General features: G+C 49.5%; 1 protein-coding gene across 3 annotated transcripts in view; it reads right to left on the bottom strand.

Moving 5' to 3' along the window:
• LOC144145254 (zinc finger protein basonuclin-2-like) overlaps positions 1-18,008 on the bottom strand; it is a 327,806-nt gene that overhangs the window by 142,702 nt on the left and 167,096 nt on the right. For all 3 annotated transcript variants that reach the window (XM_077676795.1, XM_077676797.1, XM_077676799.1), the window contains one exon: positions 15,180-15,282. In XM_077676795.1, the coding sequence (XP_077532921.1) occupies positions 15,180-15,282 (103 nt within the window). The remainder of the gene's footprint in view (positions 1-15,179; positions 15,283-18,008) is intronic.

Below are 18,008 nucleotides of genomic sequence, written 5' to 3'. Positions count from 1 at the left end.
TTGATGCTTCAAAGACAAGAGGCTTTTACGGCAAAGTTGTATACCTCTACCCCCCCCCCCCTCCCCCCCCCCCTCCGCCACTCCCAACGGTTTCATCTCCATTGGCAAAAACGCCAAGGCGCCAAGAATACACTTATACACTGCATGTTTGGCCCCTACCCGGGTTTCACGTCAGTGAAGATGGCCCGAGATTTCTTTTTTTTTTGTCTTGCAGATGAACCCGTGAAAATCGATAGGCGTGCGAAATGCCAGAGCCAACAGTGGGATACTGTTTATAAAGCGCTCCCATCCTTTTTTAGCCGGTATGAAATCATTTTCCGCAAAGCTGGCGCAACGAATATTGCACTCCGCCTCCTTGAAAAAGTATCACAGGGCGATTTGATTCTCCGGCACAACAGGAAATTCATGTAAGAACACAGAGAGGCTGTTTGCTCGCCTTAATTAGCTACAATACTTAGAATTGACGGCGTACCTAAATTTTCTGTTGTTTTTCGGACACGTGAAGCCTGAAGTTTTAATAATTGGGCCAGAACGCATCAACATCCCTCAAAGCGCAATTTCCGCCAATAAAACGAAATGGTAACTACGATTTTGCATGGTTTCCAGTTTCTATAGTTGTCTCAGTCTTTCTCTCCATCACTATTTTTATATATGTTAACGCTGTTGCCGGCCGCTCCATCCGCTCGGGCGGGCCCTCCCTAGCGAAGCTGGAACGCACGTTTAGGCGTAAGCACCGCATTACCATATCTCACGCACTATTTATTTTCGTCCTCCGCGGTACGCGCTTGTGTCTCGCCGGTTTCGATTGTTCCGCATCGTCGTGGGGCCGGTTCGCCGCATCGCCGTCCTCGCCGCGATGACCGTCCTTGCGTGCGCGGCAAGCGTATGTACACGAGAGCGGGCACGGCTCTTTGGCGGTCCGGCAATCGCCGCTCGTTGTTGTCCATACGGCTCCGAAACTCGAGGCCTTCGCGGCGTAGTAGTTGCACGCGCCGTCGGTGCCGCTCCCTCGGGGGCGACCGTGCCGTGGAACAGGACCGACGCCGACGAGGAGCGGTCGGCGAATACTAATGCGGCCGCCGTCTCCTTCGGGAGGCCTCCTTTGTTCTCGGAGGAGGGAGGGAGCGGACGTGGTGGCGCGCGGTGGCCGCCACCACCGTTTGCCACACCTTGACGGTGCTGCGCGCGCCCTGTCCTGGCGGTCGCTGGCATTAATCATGGTTCCCATTAAACGATTCAATTATATACCTTCGCCAGGCAGGAACACATTGGCCGCACGGACCGAGGGACGCGCACGCTCCGCCTCCGCCCAATCTCTTGCGTGCAGCGCTCGCGAAGCCCCTCGGCGTTCGAGAGAAACGCGGGACACTGTACCAACCACAAGACTTGGTGTCGCATCGGCCCTGCTATTTAACGCATCCCGACCCGATTAGTGACTCTCGAAGACTCATCCTTTAGTTGTGCCACAAAAAAGCCCGTATGATGTGGAGAAACAGAGCACGAGGTGAAAGATAGACGCAGTTCTGGGGAGCATTGACTAACCGTATTGAACCTGCCTCTAGGTTAGGCTGCACTGCACGCAACTGCGCTACGACGGCTTCGCCCAGCTCGCGACAACGCCTGGGCCCGCGTCGTTATTTACCCCGTGCCCATCAGGGGCAGTGCGCCCGTGGCGGCGGCCGATCGCGCGGCTCCATAGCGCACCAGCAGAGCGGCCTGTCAAGAAGACCGAGCCCCCGGCGACCGACCGGGCGCTCGGCGGTGGGCTCGGTCCCCAGCGCGCTCGCCAGAGGGCGTTGACGCAAGCGCCACGCATCGAAATGGGCGGAAGGTGAATGAATTGCGCCGCTGCTTTGTCGCTCGCTGCCAGGTATCTCCACTCCTTCTTCAGGGCTGCTTGTCCTTACTTTCTCGGTGCGCGCGCGAACAGGCAGGTCCTTACCGTCGTTATCCCTCCTCTCCGCTCCCCCTCCTTGCTTTCATCTTGGAGGGAATCAACTTTTACGCGAACGCCGACGAGACATAGCGACATCACTCGTTGCTTCTGGCGGGAGGAGACCAGTGGAAAACGAGCGCCCACGCGAATCGCGCAGGTTGCCACCCGCCGCGGCTTCGAAGAAAGGTGTGCCGGGAATCAGTGGAGCAGTACAGTACAACGCAGTGTGCCTGTACCTGACGGGGTAAAGATAGGCAGCGTCTGCTGGAGGGAAACCAATGAACGCTACCGTGACTGAATAGAAAGTGGTGATTCCGCACCTTATGCACAGGGAACGACTGCACATTGAAGGATGTATATACCGGCGATGGTAGTCCCATTGAAATTAGTTTCCATGATAACTGGAACACGGTGCCAAGAACTGCACGGACAACGAGTAATATTCCGCGCTAAAAACGGACTACGAAAAACCCTGAATACACCATAAGGCTATGTTCAGATTACCGACGCAAAAGCCATATCGTGACCTATGGACGAAAAAAAAAAAAAAAAAAGCATGTCGCGCAGTTCGGTTGGCTGAGACGTGAAATGACCGCCATTGTTTAAATTTATTACGACAGTTGCAGCAACAGTCTGAACCCGACCTAAATTGTTCGGAAGCCTGAACACAATTGTACTCACCAAATTGTAAAGCTATCCTTTTCTACCCATCCTTTCCTACTCCCGCTGCGTTCCTTGTTTAATTTACAGGTGAGTTATATCTGGCAGCGTCCAACCCCATATGCGGGCGCGGCGTCCCCCCGTGTCACAACTTACAGACGTGTTGCCTGATCCCCTGTATTCACCGTTCATCGTATGCTTTGATCACCATGTTTGACAGGTGGTGAAGCAGCCGTCCATTCTTTCCAAGAATACACTGTTTGAAAACGACGAATTCAAAGCTTCAAACAAGCAACGGAGTCGTTGCGCTCCCCGAACGTTGTGCATATCGCGTGGTGAAGTTGTGGAGCTTCAGCGGTTTATGCATCGCAAGAAACTTCGCAGGAGGCCGTTCTTTTTCTTCGAAAAAGAGCCAACCACGGCTTCGCAACTCTCTCTCCGCGCGGAGACGTCACTGCGTGATGGAAGACAAGGGGTCGTACGCCCCGTCAACACTTCCATGGCGAGCCGCCAAAGCGCAAAACGCCATCGGGAATTTTCTCTGTTAACTTCTGCCGCCGGCCACCTCGGCGGCGAACACTCCCATCCGAGCGGCGACGACAGCGACCGTGCAAAGACCGCGGGATCGAGACGTACACACACGAACACACGCAAACGCCCATAGTGAACGCGGCAGTGGGGAATTTTTCCCGGCTGTCACTCGAGAGATGGCATCAACGTAACCATGCGTGGAAGCCGTCATCGTGTACGCGGAATGGACGCAGCCCGCGACGCGGCGCTGCCATCGCTGCTGACCGGGGGCGCGCCATGCTTGCGTGTACACGCTGACGGACGCCGCGGCGGGGGAGGCGTCACTTGGCCGGACTTCATTTGCAAGTTGATTATAACGTGGCTCTGGTATACGAACGATGCACGCGCAGGTTTCACGCATAACGCCGCTGCCTCGAGAATGACCGAATATGCCGTCCGTCGACCTTACCGGGCAGTCGTCGTTGCGAAGCGTTATGTCTCTGCCAGGCAACGAAAAGAGAAGGGTGATGAAGGAATCGACAGTATTCGAGTCGAATCCAGGTTCTTGGCGGTATGTTGGGTTTAGACGACGCTGATTTCCCTAGCCGCTTTTAGATTCTAATATCAGATTTGGGCGATGAATGCCACCCACTGCGTTGCGAAAAGGACTCGTGTGTACCGCAGAACAAGACAAAGGTGCTGCCAGGGCCGCCATGCGTGAGTAGAAGGAGAAACGCGCAAAACTCGCTATCTGAAACTAAACCGCTGACTTTTGGCTATTGAGCACTAGCAGTCAGCGCTGACTTTCAGATATTCAGCACTGATGCCTTTATTAGCCAAGCGCGTCGTGCTTAACAATTTATGGGTTACATAACGCAGATACCTCCCTCTGTGTGTCAAGATTATGGCAGAATTATATATACCAATAGAACTGGAATGCTGAAAATGAATTAGAATGTCTTTTATTGCCGCTAACTACCGACAGGACACTCGGAAGCCTTGCACTGTGTACAACGGATGTGTCATTTGAAAGTGTGCATATATGCGCGCACCAAGGGCTGGGAAGAAGTTGACAGATTGGTGTACATGGAGATGGATGAACATAATAGTGATGCATGTGCACTCATGAGCGCACTAGCGAGGAAAGGTGTATTAAAAGTAGTATGGTAAGTTCAGTTATAATAACGCTAATGCGTCACGGTGACGAAGCTGTAGAAAACAAACTGCCCGTACTATACTGCTTGCAACTACTGTAGAAAAATCCTTAAACCCGAGAAGTCTAGCCCGTCCTTTCTTACGTAAATGTATAATCCCTGAGAATTTAAGGCCTGGACGAAGTTACGTACGCACAGTGTTGTTTTAGCGGAAGTTCTGTCTGTTTTCTGATCCATCCACATTCTTAATTTTTGTATCGTTCGCAGAATTAAATCATCCAATTAAGTCCCGTGATCCTTCCAAGCAATATTTGGCAGGAGGCCAGAAAAAAATGTGTAGGCTAAGCCAGTAGACGAGAGTTTGGGCCCTCGTTTACAGCAAGGGTGACCAATGTGCAAGGAGGCAATGAAATTAAATTTAGCTAGAGAAATAAAAACTATTTCACAGTAACACATACAAAAAAAAACAATTTGATGGCAACGTAAATTAATCATAATGTCTTTATAAAGTGTTGGTCGGCATGCGCAAGAAAATGTGCGCCGTCTTGCTCTGCAATTATCTGTTGTTTGCCTGTTTGTACACATTATTTATTCGTACAGGGAGGGAACCGCGAAACATTTGTCCCCCGTTGGATGTTCTTGAAAAAGGTGTATATCTGCCGAAGTTCGCGTTGCGAGTTTTATATATCGGAATCCTATTTGTCAGATCTCCAACGGAACCTAATAACTCTTCAGGATTGTTAAGGCCTAGTTTGTATCGTATAGCCAGTTGATATGAGTAGAGATTGTCGGTACGTAGAAAATTAAAACGATGGAAAGGTGGTTTAGTGTGGGAGTGATAACCCGCATGTGTTGCAAAGTGTGTAGGCGATATGAGCGAGAGAGAGAGAGAGAGAGGCAGCATTGTTGACATACAGTTTGACCTCCCGTGGTAAAAATAATCGAAATGTTGATAAAGTACCAACAGAGTTTGGGGTGCGGGTAATAACGTGATTAATATACAGATCCACCATGTTTTTTTCTATAAAAATGAATACCGAGAGCTTTGACAGTCAGAAACCTCTACAATGATATTGAGGAGAAGGTTCCTTTTTAACACAGCGCAAGATTGTTTGGATGAGAACAGAACCGCGTTTGCTTTTTTAACGTTTATTTCTAATGAATTTTACTTGTTCAAGAGTACCATTTGCAAGGCATTCGCTTATATCGAGGTGGAGTGCCGTAGTATTAGAATTTCAGAACCGAAGTGTCGTGTAATCTACATAAAAAGAAATGTTGGTCTTATGCTAACATGACTAATGTCATTACTAAAAAAATTAGACAGGAGGGGGACCATGGACTCTTCCTTGGGGCACACCGAATTTCGCACTTTTGAATGATGAAGGGGTATCACCTAACACTACGGTAAACAACGGTCCTGAGAAGTTTTAGGGGTATCCGATAGAAATCTAGTTTCTTTTAGCAAATTAATGTGATTCAGGTGACCGACTTCATTTCAAATATCTACGTATACACCAGCAATATCTTACTTTTGTTCAAGAGTTTTTAAAATAATTTCTTTTTGGTTTGATAAAGCAACTTCTGTGGATCTGCTCTCAGAAAAGCCTCACTGTCGACTTGGAATCAATTTAGAGGGATAATTCTTTATTCTAACATATATTATTTTCTATGCCTTTTAAGAGCACCGGTAGAATAAAAATTGGGCAATATATATAGTTACAAGAAATGTTTTTAGCTCCTCCTTTGTGAATAACAATCAATTTCAAGAGCTGGATTTGCTTAAGCAAATTGAATAGACTACCAAGTGCTAGGCTATAGGTATGCGAAACTGGCGTTGCTATTGGTGTAGGTTTTTTGTTTCTTACTCGTCTTTTTATTTTGTTTTGGTTACGTTTCTTTCATTTTCTCCCGAATTTCTCTGATGACCCGTGCCAAGAGTGCAGTTACGGGAGAGGACTACCTCGACTAACGCAACCCATACTACGGAGCGGTGACACAACCGCCACCTTTTCCTCCATTAAATGGCTATTTTTTAAGCGAAGCTTATATGGCTAGGGTAGCGTGGTCCATATATTTTTTATGTCTGCGATCAAAACGTCCCAGTGTGTGTGCTATTAGCAAGCGGGGACAACCGAAGCGGGGACAAACCGAAACATGATTTGGACCTCAGGCTTACATGCCGCATCACTTGGATACGTATGTGGAGCTGATTAGTTATCAATAAGCACTGTTTTGAAGATCAGCAGAGACAAAAGAAAATAAAATAAGAGTGCATGTATGCGTGCTTTTTAGCGATGACCGCTACCAACGCTGCAGAAAAATAAAATTTACTCATGCCTTTCACCTATGCTGTGCCGCCTCTGTGTCGGGTGCTAAAAAGCTTCGCTAGTCATTTAGATTCACAGAGTGTACGGGCTCATGATTTTTTCTCTCCCCCCTTCTCACTCACTCTCTCTCTTGGTGCTTCAAACAAATAATCTCCACGTGCCTGGGAACTTTAATAAATAGTGACTCCTGGAAACGTTGGTAGATTAGTTTATTTTTATGAAACCGTGAAAGCGCTCAAATGGGGGGATGGTCCTATATGATACGCGGTGAAGGAATCTGTTTTAGAAATGCGGTGGGGTTGAGGCGAGGTGACTCCCAGCCCTGTCAGCTTTCTCGGTGCCACCCATCAAGTTAAAGCCTTCTGCAAGGGCTGCAAGTAACGATAGCAAGAGGAGAATATCAACTGTTAACTACATAGGAAGTCACGAAAGAGTAACAAATGGGCGACGCGTTTAAAGGGTCCATGAAACAAATTTTTTTCTCGAGTTTGAAATAACTAGCCTTTTTAAACCTGACCCAGCTGTATTCTAGCCACGAATGACGTTTTATAACCGAAAATAACGCAATAGGGACCAGCACTAGAAACGTAGTTAACGGAACGTTCGCATTCAAGTGATACTATCAAGCAGGACTAGTGGCACCACTGTAATCGTCCAGTCCCGTTTCTTGGCGGTGGCCGAGGTTGGCGATCGCCAAATCATAGAAACAAAATTTTGTGACGTCATAGTTTTCGCTATGACGTCACAAAAAATTCCCCCGCATTTCCCCGAGGGGGAGAATGTGAAAGTGCGAATGCACGGTTGTCGGCCCGCTTGCGGCGCTTGCGCTCGGCCCCCGCAGCCCACCCCCTCGTCGCCTTCTCTTCCATCTCTTCCATCGGGTTTGTAGTATCACGTGTACACCACGCAGTTATCAAGCCGCTATAACGCCGCTGAGTCGCCAACGCATGCCGCTGACGACGTAGTTTGAATGCGTTAAAGATATAAGGCGCGTCTAACACTGATATCACCGTCGCGTCTGTGGCTTGGTCGGTAGCGCGTCGCGCTGCGGCCCGCAAAGTCCTCGGATCGAAACCTGGCGCCGGATGCTGTTTCTTTTTTAAATATAGAGGAGCACTGCGGACGCCGCCGACGCCGCCGCCGACGCCGCCGCCGCCGGCGGTGGATGGTTTGGGGTCGCTTATAAAGAGCATTCGCTCTTAATATCTTGTTTGTGTGATGTCGCCGGTATGTGGGTGGGTAGTCGCCATGCTCATTAGTTTTCACTGATACCTCGATTGTTTCTTCGAAGTTTACGATAAATCTGGAATCATTGTTTTTGATACAAAGCAATCTTTCCAATAAACCAGACGTGTATTTTGTCTTCATGGCCCATTTATACCTTTCGGAAGTCGGAGCCTTCCTCAGCTTCGCGCCTATTTTTCGAGTACCTCTGTTGCAGCGTGCGACACAGGCATTCACTTCGGGCGGTGCACTTACGAGCGGCCCGCGGCGTCGCACTGCGCTCACTTCCGCCTGCGATCGCTTCTGCGGCGGCACGCGCAAGCCAGGCGCTGACAGGTTAGCCGCGCGGGCTCCAAGTGGCCGGCGCGCCGCTCTGTGAAGTGGCGACCCCACGCGGCTGCCGGCGACGGCGGCCGCCAAACGCGTTCCTCTCGCCTGCGCGACGACCTAAGTTACGCAACTATATTTTCGCGTGACCGCGTATAATTCTCGATGCTTCACTTGGCGCGGAGCTCGGAGCGAGCCTTCCTTCTTTCCTTTGATTTCGTTTTTAAACACCTCGCCTTCTTGGCGTGCGTGAGGATGTTTAAAAGCGAATCCAGCTGTTGCTGGCTGTAAATCGATTAATAAAAAGAGCGTGAGCTTCATATAGCGACTTTGGGTGTAGTGAACGTACGGGCATAGCCAAATATGACTGCATTTGTCGACAAGATGGCCCCCGCAGCTATTAATCTTTTTACGCAGCAACGGTACTCGTATGAATTTTTTTTTAAACGCGGAGGCGACGATGATTCTGCGGATATTATGACGGCAATGGCTCTGTTGTCAACTATTTTCTAGGAGCGGTTTGTTCGTCCGAAGCAGGAACCTCGGTTTTGCCGGACATTTAGTGACATAAACGGTCCTGCATCGACTCCGTTCGAAGCGTGGTTATCTTTGTGTGACTTTGGTACAACGCCCCATTTTGACGCAGCAATACAGGCATACTCGAATGTCGTTTTAGTTGAACGTACGTCAGAATATAAAACGAATTACGTGCAGTAAATTGTCACTTTAGTTGAACACGCCAGAATCTAAAACGAATTACCTGTAATGCAATACAGTGAATATGTAAATAGGCTGTGTAGCGCTATAAACTTATCGACAAGTATTTTATGTCCTGCCAGGCCAATTTGCTACATTATGACCTCGGAGACTATGAGGCACGGTTGCAGTGCTTCTGCTTGATCACGGGAAAGTTCTGAGGAAAAGAAAAATATGTCATTAAAAATAACGACGAGGTAGCTTTGGTAGGTAGGAATGGTAGGTCAGTACAAGAAAATTTTAACTTTGAACGTTGCTTTCTTGGAAGTGCTTCAAAACAGCCGTTTTTAAATCTGTTTCGTTTCGAAATTGTGAAGGACGCACGTACGGAAACAGAACCTATTTGATTGACGTGATTCAGACATAATTCAATCGTTCTTCCCCCTTCTCGAGTTGTGCCTCGATGGAGGTCAAAAACACGCGCTAAATAGATGCGGGAGTTCCGGTCGGTGGAGCGCGAACGTTGTCAGGGCCATAGCTTCCCACGCACCGGTGTTTGTCGCCTGCCCAATGTATCCACGAAACGAGGCAATTAAAGGTACCCTGCAACACTTTTAGCAACGGTCGTTTAATATCCTGAATACTTTTAAAACGTAGTCAACAAACACACTCGGTACTTGGAATAACTTAGAAAAACTTCCCCAAACGATTTTTCTCTCTTTCCCGGTCTAGGCGTTCTTCTAGCGCTCCAATTACGTCAGTACAGCGGTGTAGCGGCTATTGACCGACTTTCTTTCAGTTGCCTCACTGAGCACATTCAATAGCCACTTAAAAAAAAAAAAAGCCACAAATGTAAACCACAAACGGAAGGCGCATCTGCTGCGACGAGCAAATCACGCAGTGCTGCAGTTCCGGGTGGCCATAACTAAGCTTTCACAGTGCTCCCAGACGCGAAGGAAAGAGTGAAAGCGTTTATCGGCAGTGTTGCAGAGTGCCTAAAAGTTGTAGCTCAATAATGGCTTACATAAGGGTATCATCTGTTGTGCTTTGGCGTTTTGCCCGCCCGCCTGCAATGGCGAGTGGTTACATCAGGACATACGGGCGAAACAGGTCACGGGGAGACGTACGTTGTGGTTTGGGTGAATGGTTTGGGTAAATCACTGGAGACATTCATGACACTCGGGCGACGGAACGAACTGAGGGCCAAATCTGATCCTTGTTAGTTGGCCGCGATGCGGCCTTTACACATTGTGGCCCTCATGTTGTTTGACGGTGCTCTGAAGAAATCGCCTGACGTGCTCGAGGGTCCCTGACATTGCTACCGGATGGAAACAGAAACGCGCTCTGATAGGTGATTGCGTGAAAGCTCCCTTATCAGTGGGGGAGATTAATGTCTTTCACAGTGGCTTCAAGCATACGAGGGGCTCAATCTAATGACAAGCATTCATAACTAGGCGCGTAGCCAGGAATTTTTTTCGGGAGGGGGGGGGGCGGTCGAACAAAAGATGGAACGGAGAAATATGTAGGCAAGGCTTCTTGCAGGTTGTTTTTCAAAAGAAGCTTGAAATAACTGACTTTAACATGTGCTTTGTGTATGCTGAAAGCTAACAGTAAAGCCCACAGTAGATGATGATGGTGATAATGATGATGACCTAAATTCCCGTTCGCCGGTCTATGGGTAGGCCACGGGTGATTCGTTCGTCCGTAGAGCAGGCGGTTATGCGGGCATGCGCTCGCGAGCATGAATCTCAGAGCACTGCACGGGCCTGATTTTAAGGCCCGAGCCCGGCCCGAGCCCGCTTTGTGAAGCCCGAGCCCGACCCGGGCCCATAACACCGAGCCCGGGCCCGGCCTGGGCCCGGGCATTCATAAGTGAGCCTAGCCCGGGCCCGGCCCGGGCCCGTCATCTCAAGCCCAGGCCCGGCCCGAGCCCGTCGTCTCAGTCCCAGGCCCTGCCCGGGCCCGTCGTCTCAAGCCCACGCCCAGCCCGGGCAAGGTCTCTTTTTTTTTTTTTTTTTTGAGCCTAGGGAGGGCCCGCATGTGTGTGACCAGGCCTGGTCTTAGACGTTGAAGAAAATTTGTTTAGTAGACTTGGTCGAGTGTCTTCGTAGCAGGAAATCAGACGGAGCATCTAGTCTGTACAAGCATGCCCTGAATTTTAACACAAAAAATAAGGGTTTAAAAGTACACGTAGTTTAGCTCACACCATCTGCAGTTCACGCCACATGGACGTAATAATAGCTCGTATTCTTACACGAGAGACACCATCACCTTTGATGACCAGGCTCTTAGCAACTTCACGTGGTTGTTTCGGTCACAAGTTGGTATTAATGAAATTTGTTGCTCTCCATTTGAATCCACGAGTAGGTGAGTGCGTTGAAATATTTTCCCTGGAGTGGTTGTTAAGCGGTGGCGCTTCTCTAGCACGCGGGTTTGATTTCCAGCCACGGCAGCTGCATTTAGATTGGTTCGACATCTAAAACACACAGACGTGCACAGCTCCAGGGTGGCTTAATTCCTTCCCCGCTAGGGAATTCCTTGTAACCGTATCTTTGATATGTTATACACCAAAATATAAAATCTTGATGCAGTACATGAAATGTCAATGAAGTTACAGTATAGGGACTATAAGCCCTAGCAAAACACGTTTTTAAAACAACGTGTACAACTAACATCAAGAAGCGCGTAAAAGTATATTCAGAATATTCAATTTTATGCCCTTTTCTACACTTCACGTCGGAACTATTAACGGCCAGGCCTATGAATTAAAGCCCGAGCCCGGCCCGGGCCCGTAGCGTCGAGCCCGAGCCCGGCCCGAGCCCACGGCACTGAGCCCGAGCCCAGCCCGGGCCCTCGGCACTGAGCCCGGGCCCGGCCCGGGCCCGCCGATAATCGACTTCGGGCGGCCCGGCCCGGCCCGCGGGCCGGGTCGGGCCCGGGCTTTTGGGCCGGCCCGGGCCCGTGCAGTGCTCTAAGCGTGATTATGAGTGTGCTCGTGAGTGGCGCGCGGTCCCCGAAGTTCGTCAGGCGGAAGTGGAGGCCAACACTGGGTGCTTACTATCAAGATTCGCGTGCTTTAGATTTTCCTTTAGAAGGGGTCGGTAAGGCGATTGCAAACGCCGGCAAAACTGTCTGCTTTTTTCAATAAAGAGCCTTCTCTCTCTCCTTTAGAAAAGGGAGTACTAAGTTTTCTTGTCAGCTATGAAGTACAGTCGAGCACGATTTGAAGGTTATCGCCCCAGCATCGAGCGGCCACGCGTGCCACGGTCCTACGGTTTGAACCATGAAAATCAAGATTTCGCCCTCTTCTCTCTCTTGCTGGCTGTTCTATGTTACAAATATGGCACGCACGACTGATTTTCCACCCGTTGGGTTTCTATAGCTTTACATTCGTTGTTATCAAGCACAGACTTCGTTGCTTTTATCTACGCCGACGATAAAGAAACTGGCATGGAAGATTTGCTAAAGATTTGAAAGAGTAGCTTTCCCGCGTTAAGCCCCAACCACATGGAGCGATTTTGCGAGCGACTTGGGGCGCGACGCGACTAGCGACGAACTACTTTTCGCCGCGCACCAAGTCGCTCATCGAATCGCTCGGTTCTGGGTCGCCAGAAACAGTCGCTCGCCTCCCGGAAGTGGCCTCAGCGACTAGCCAATAGGAGAGCCCTACGTAAGCACGCAACCTCCGGTTTAAAGAGAACGGGGGGAAGATCCACGCAGACGACGTTATTTGCGGTGCAGCCGGTGCAGCGGCAAAGAAAGCTTTGCGTGGCAAAGCTTGAGTACACGCTGAAGCAGAAGCAAGAAGGCTCCCGCTCACACTGGGTGAGACCCGTGTGGGAAAAACGACGTCAAGAAAGCGAATTCTTCACGGCGTTCATGTTGGAGCCGAGAAACGAGGCGCAGAAGGAAAAGCGTGCGCTATCGCTAACCCAAACCAGTTTTAGAGATGCAATGAAGTGCAAAAAAAAAAGGTAGAAAGGCGTAATACTTTTTAGTCATGCTTTTTATGACAAATGAACAAAAAAAATGTTTGCAAACATCCAGCGTACCAAGCGCGTTACTATGCGCAGTGCGGAAACATTGAAATCGCCATCCTCAGTCGCATGCTCAGTCGCTCGAGCCGTCGCTGTCATGTGGTTGCCTCGGCGAGCGACTTCGGTTCGGCGACTGCGGATCCTAGTCGCGTCGCTCGTCGCGTCGCTGGAAAAATCGCTCCATGTGGTTAGCGCTTTAACCTTCGAATCGTACGTATGTGCGGCACATTCGTACATTATGGCGGTGAAGCTAGCAAACGTGCGGCTTCGTCCTTAAGTAATCGCCTTTTTGTTATTTTTTGTGCTAGTAACGTGAATAGTAAACTTACGCTTAGCGAAACACCTTATTGCACTGATGTGAACGTTGAGCTTGTTGCACGTTTCTTAAATTTCATGCTATTTCTATCCGTTAAATCGAACAGACATGGCTTCAGTAAAATTTCGGGTAAGCAAATGCAGAATGCTGATTCTAACCAAGAGGGAGGTCAATGAAACACACGAATATTGCCAAAAAGACAAAGCTCCGCAATAAAGAGAATCGTACAGTTTTGCTGATGTGGAGGAAATACAAGATGGGCAGAGCAATGCTTTCATACAGCAGAAATTATGGAACTACAATTGTCAATGAAATACGATGTCGGCAGCAAAAAAAAAAACATATCAAGGATTTATAGTTGACTGAACAAAATATAGTGGCATGCTTTGTCATGCGATTATACTTTGTACCAGTGTAAAGACAAGGAATGACACGCTAAAGTCCAGACCACATGTATGCCTATATGAGGCTTTTCGTGCTGTTCCGCAATTTCCCGGCCGTGCTGTTCCGTCAGCGAAACAGCGGGACTGCCTCGATCGGCTCGGGGCAGGTTCCCGGCGCAGCTCGGTGTATCCGGCGCGAAATGCAGTTGGGTTGTATATGTTGACATGTACAGCATCTGGAGCGGGCGCAGGGATCAGACGTTGACGTAGACCTTGTTTTCAGCTTTATATGAGCAAGAATGTCCTTTAAAACTGCAGGTTCTGTGCCTGTAGGCGACTTCAAGCGGTTCTTCAGGCTACTTAAACAGTACCCTAGCCAGGAACGAAACATTTCGGGGGCGGCCGGGGGCACGGACCCGGTGTGCCCCCCCCCCCCCTGGCTACGACCCTGTTCATAACTTCCCAGTGCAATGCCTGCTTTCGCAGTGCGGGAAGCACTTGTCGCCAAATCGATTTCCTCAACAGATCTCCCCGCAAATTACACTATTTGGTTGATTACCATCCTGCTGAGCATAGACCAAGGAGGTTAAAAAAAAATTGCCGTACGCGTTTCTGGAGGCCTCGCTTCGTTGATTTGTACGGTAAAGGGGCGCCTGAAAAACTCGGAATATGTATCTAAGCAACGCTCTCAATTTATTTATTTATTTTTTATCTTGACCGCGCAATTAAAAACCAAATAAATTACAAAATGAAACTAGAGTTTTACGCGCCGAAGCTGCCCTTGGTCTCGGAGGCGCGCTGTACTTAAGGGCTGTGAAATGATTTAAATGACCAGATTAACTTTAACGTACGCCGAACTTTCGGCACATTGGTGTTTGCGTTTTTCGTCTCCTTCAGCTGAAAAATCGGCCGGCCGCTGAGGACAGGATCGAGCCCGCATCCTCGTGCTCAACCTATTGCAATGCCTCAGCTGTGCTGTACTGTGCAGGTACAATGATAATAATGTTCAATGTCATTACAGTCGTAAATATACGTTAGGGTACTTTCTTGGGTTTTTTGGTTGGTCCACGAATAAGTCATTACGCATCTCAAATTCGCAACATCAAATTTTAGCTTATCGAATATAGTTTGAGTGTCAGCAGAATTGCGGCAACCTGTCAGTTGCACACACAAAATACCGTTTACTGCGTGAAGTCATATTGACTTTTGAGCAAACGTACTTCTAGCTGAGCTAGAAGTTGAACCATCATACCTTCAAGACGAGTATTTTTTTTAACCATTGTGGTACCTTAAAAACGACTGCTGCGCTTGAATGCAGTGCGATATCCTCGTATACACACGTCCACAGGCTTAGCAACGCTTTATCCACTTATCGTCCCCTCCTGCCTTGTCACAACTGCTGCATTTCTCTGAAGTTTAAGGGGGCACTTAAGTCCTCCAAATTCGTTTGAGCAGTGCTACGGCAGGATTTTGAGATATTCTATGTTAAAGTCGACTCTGATGTTTCAGCTAAGCGTGTGGACGAATGTGCACAGCGAGACAGTGTTCGGGGCAGCGCCGTATACTGGATTGCTCGGCGTCGACGCGACCGGGTGGCGTGCGTACTCACCGTGCGCTACCCAACCGTGTTGACAGGTCCCGCAGAGCCGGTGGCCTCCCTTGCCGGGCGTGAAGCACTCGCAGCCGCATCCGGGTCGGGTGCAGCGAATCGCCTGCACCGAAGGAGCCCGAAAGAAAAGCAAAGTGGTTAGGGTATCACGAACACAGCCGCTTGGGGACGTCGAACAACGGGAGGGTGCCTCCACCCGCGGGATGGGGCTCAGGAAAAAGGGAACACGCAGTCAGCAACTTTTCAGCAAGGAGATTGGCTTTTCACCTCATTTTTTTATGTATTGCTACCTATAATTCACGCAGAGCCTGCCATCGTTATTGCTGTAATGGTGGTGATATCAGTTTTTCAGGGGTGTTGCCAGTATCAGGTGTTGGCAACAGAGGTGTTGCCAGTAATGACGCCAATATTACTTTCAGAAAGTGTTGATCAGCCGCTTATCAAATGCCGAATTCATTGATTCATTGATCCAAACAAGCCGACATGGCCTCCGCCAGTCCAATCCACACGGCGAAAAAGACCGAACCGGTGTCGTGTAAGGGACGCTTTATCTTTCGGTCCAATGCGGCAGCTTGAGCGAGAAGCCAAGGTGGCGAAATCATTAATTAACGGCAGCACCAAAGTCATGCGGGAGTTTCCACTCCTTGTATTCGGTGCAGGGTTTAAGAATTCGGTGCTCGCAGATTGCTGCGTCACACCATGCACGTAAGCGATTCTCGCTCCAAACGTTTGTTGGATTTGGAACGTTGAGCAAATGACAGCCTCTTGCTTCCGGGTGCTAGGAAACCAAGAGCGGTGGGAGGTGGTTGTGGGTTGATAAAAGAGCGCTGGAACAGAGTGTACCAGCAAGCAGTATATACACACAATTTCACAATGGTGATATTCCCTCCCGCGCAATCGTTCCTTCGCAGCCATCACATTCTCAGCTTAACACCAGCGTGTAAAGTTATGTCGGTGATATCGCTGCCTGCCGCCGGCGTTAACGAGCACGGCAGGAACAATTCTGTCAGGCAAGCTCTTCCGAATAGTAAGTGGCAAACAGTTCCGAAATAACGTAATGTAATTTCAGTCATGAACACGTTCTTTGTATTTTATGGCTCCTGTTAACTACATTTAAAGACGAAATCTGTGCATGGGAGATATAAACAAAAAATAAAAGAAACCAGTACTATACTGTTCTACCAAGAACAAAAATACCCCTTCTTGTCTTCGTCGGCACACAGCAAGAACTGGTGTGTCTGCACTAGACGCGCGCGGTACGACGAGAACAGTTGACGATCGATTGCTCAACTTACGCCGCGGCATGATGACACGAGCAGGTATTTATGGAGAAAGCACACAGCCGACAACATCCGCGAGATACAGAAAAGAACGCGCACCCGAGAAAGAGCAGCTACGCCGCGTCTCCCGGTGTTCGTCGGTCGGTCGGTCGGTAATGTCATCGAATGAAGGAACAAACTTTATTGAGGGGCTGATTTTGTCGGCGGAGGCACTTTTCGGCGTGCGCCTCTCCCCGTACCGCCAGCGCCTCATGAGAGCTAGGCCGGCCGGAGAACGACTGTCCGCGCGACCCTACCCTCGAGGCTGAGGGGATAAAACGAAGAAAGGTCGGATACGGCCGGGGATGCAGCCGCGGGGGTCCTTTACGAGAGGCCTGATAAACCAATAGAGCGTCGGGCACCCTTTGGCCACAGCGGTGTCCGATAACGAGCCGAGGGCCGCGCAAGGCCAGGGCGCCCAGGGGAGCCACGTCGGCTGATGGAAGAGGGCGCAGCTGCGCTCCCGCCGCCGAAGCCGGACCTCGGGTTCGAGCCGGGGTCGAATTGCCCGCTCCGGGCACTCCCGGGGGAGATGCGGGTCCCCTCCGCTGGCATGCCCTCCCCTCCCCAGCTCGGCTTCGTCGGGAGTCGGGCGGAGGAACAAACCGGAGAAGCTGAGCTCGCTCCCCGCAGCCTTCGGATGGCTCCCGACGATAGACCGCGGCTTTCACCTACGAGCGCTACATCCACCCGCTCAGGATTCAGAGGGTGTCGCCGCCAGCTTAACCGCTGCCGCTCTGGCGCTTTTCACAGAGTGTTGATGTTTGGGCAAGTTGGTTCGTGGTGCGAGGGAGGGGTACAGCGTAAGAATACGGGAGAAGAGACAAAGACGACATACGCAGCGCTGTGTTTGTCGCCTTCTTCGTCTCTTAACTGTCCCTTGTTATTGCGCTCCCCTCCCTCGCTTTTCACCGGATCGAAGGAAGTCGTTGGAAGGTTCGCAGCGACGAGGATCAACAGGTATCTTCCCAAGCGCTGTGCGGCGAAATGAAAGGAGTGCGATAATAAAGGAAAATAGGCCACTGTATAACGAGTGCGTTGCTGTTGTCGTTCGTTTCATAAACTCCGCTATTCTCCACTGACGTGCTTACCTTTCCGAGAGAAGCGCAATTTTTGCAGAAATTCAGCGTGCACATTCCTGTGGCTTTATGACAGATTTCGAATGCGGTAAAAAAGAAACGAAAATTAAATCTTCGTTTCGCGAATTAGATCCATATTTCACGAGTGCGTACATTTTCTGATTTATGCCCTCATTGTTTAAGTAATTATTTTATGTGTTTATCTTTGTATAATTATTTGTCCTATTTTTAGCCCTCTTCAAGAAAGAACAAGTGCGTACGTTATTAAATTAATATTTCATTTCACTCCTGGTAAAGTGCAGGTTTCTATGCCTCACTTATGGCGATGTAGCTGCGAAAAACTCACTGCAGGAATGCCACCTTTACACAAAAGGTTACCACAAAGAACACATGATGATGATCATGATAAACGCACTGCAGGAAACCCAACC

Source organism: Haemaphysalis longicornis, unplaced genomic scaffold, assembly GCF_048455015.1.
Source record: "Haemaphysalis longicornis isolate Haplotype H1 unplaced genomic scaffold, Haemaphysalis longicornis Haplotype H1 scaffold_7, whole genome shotgun sequence".
Lineage (NCBI taxonomy): Eukaryota > Metazoa > Arthropoda > Arachnida > Ixodida > Ixodidae > Haemaphysalis > Haemaphysalis longicornis.
Note: the sequence above shows the minus strand (reverse complement) of the source record. Positions and strands in the feature narration are given on the sequence as shown.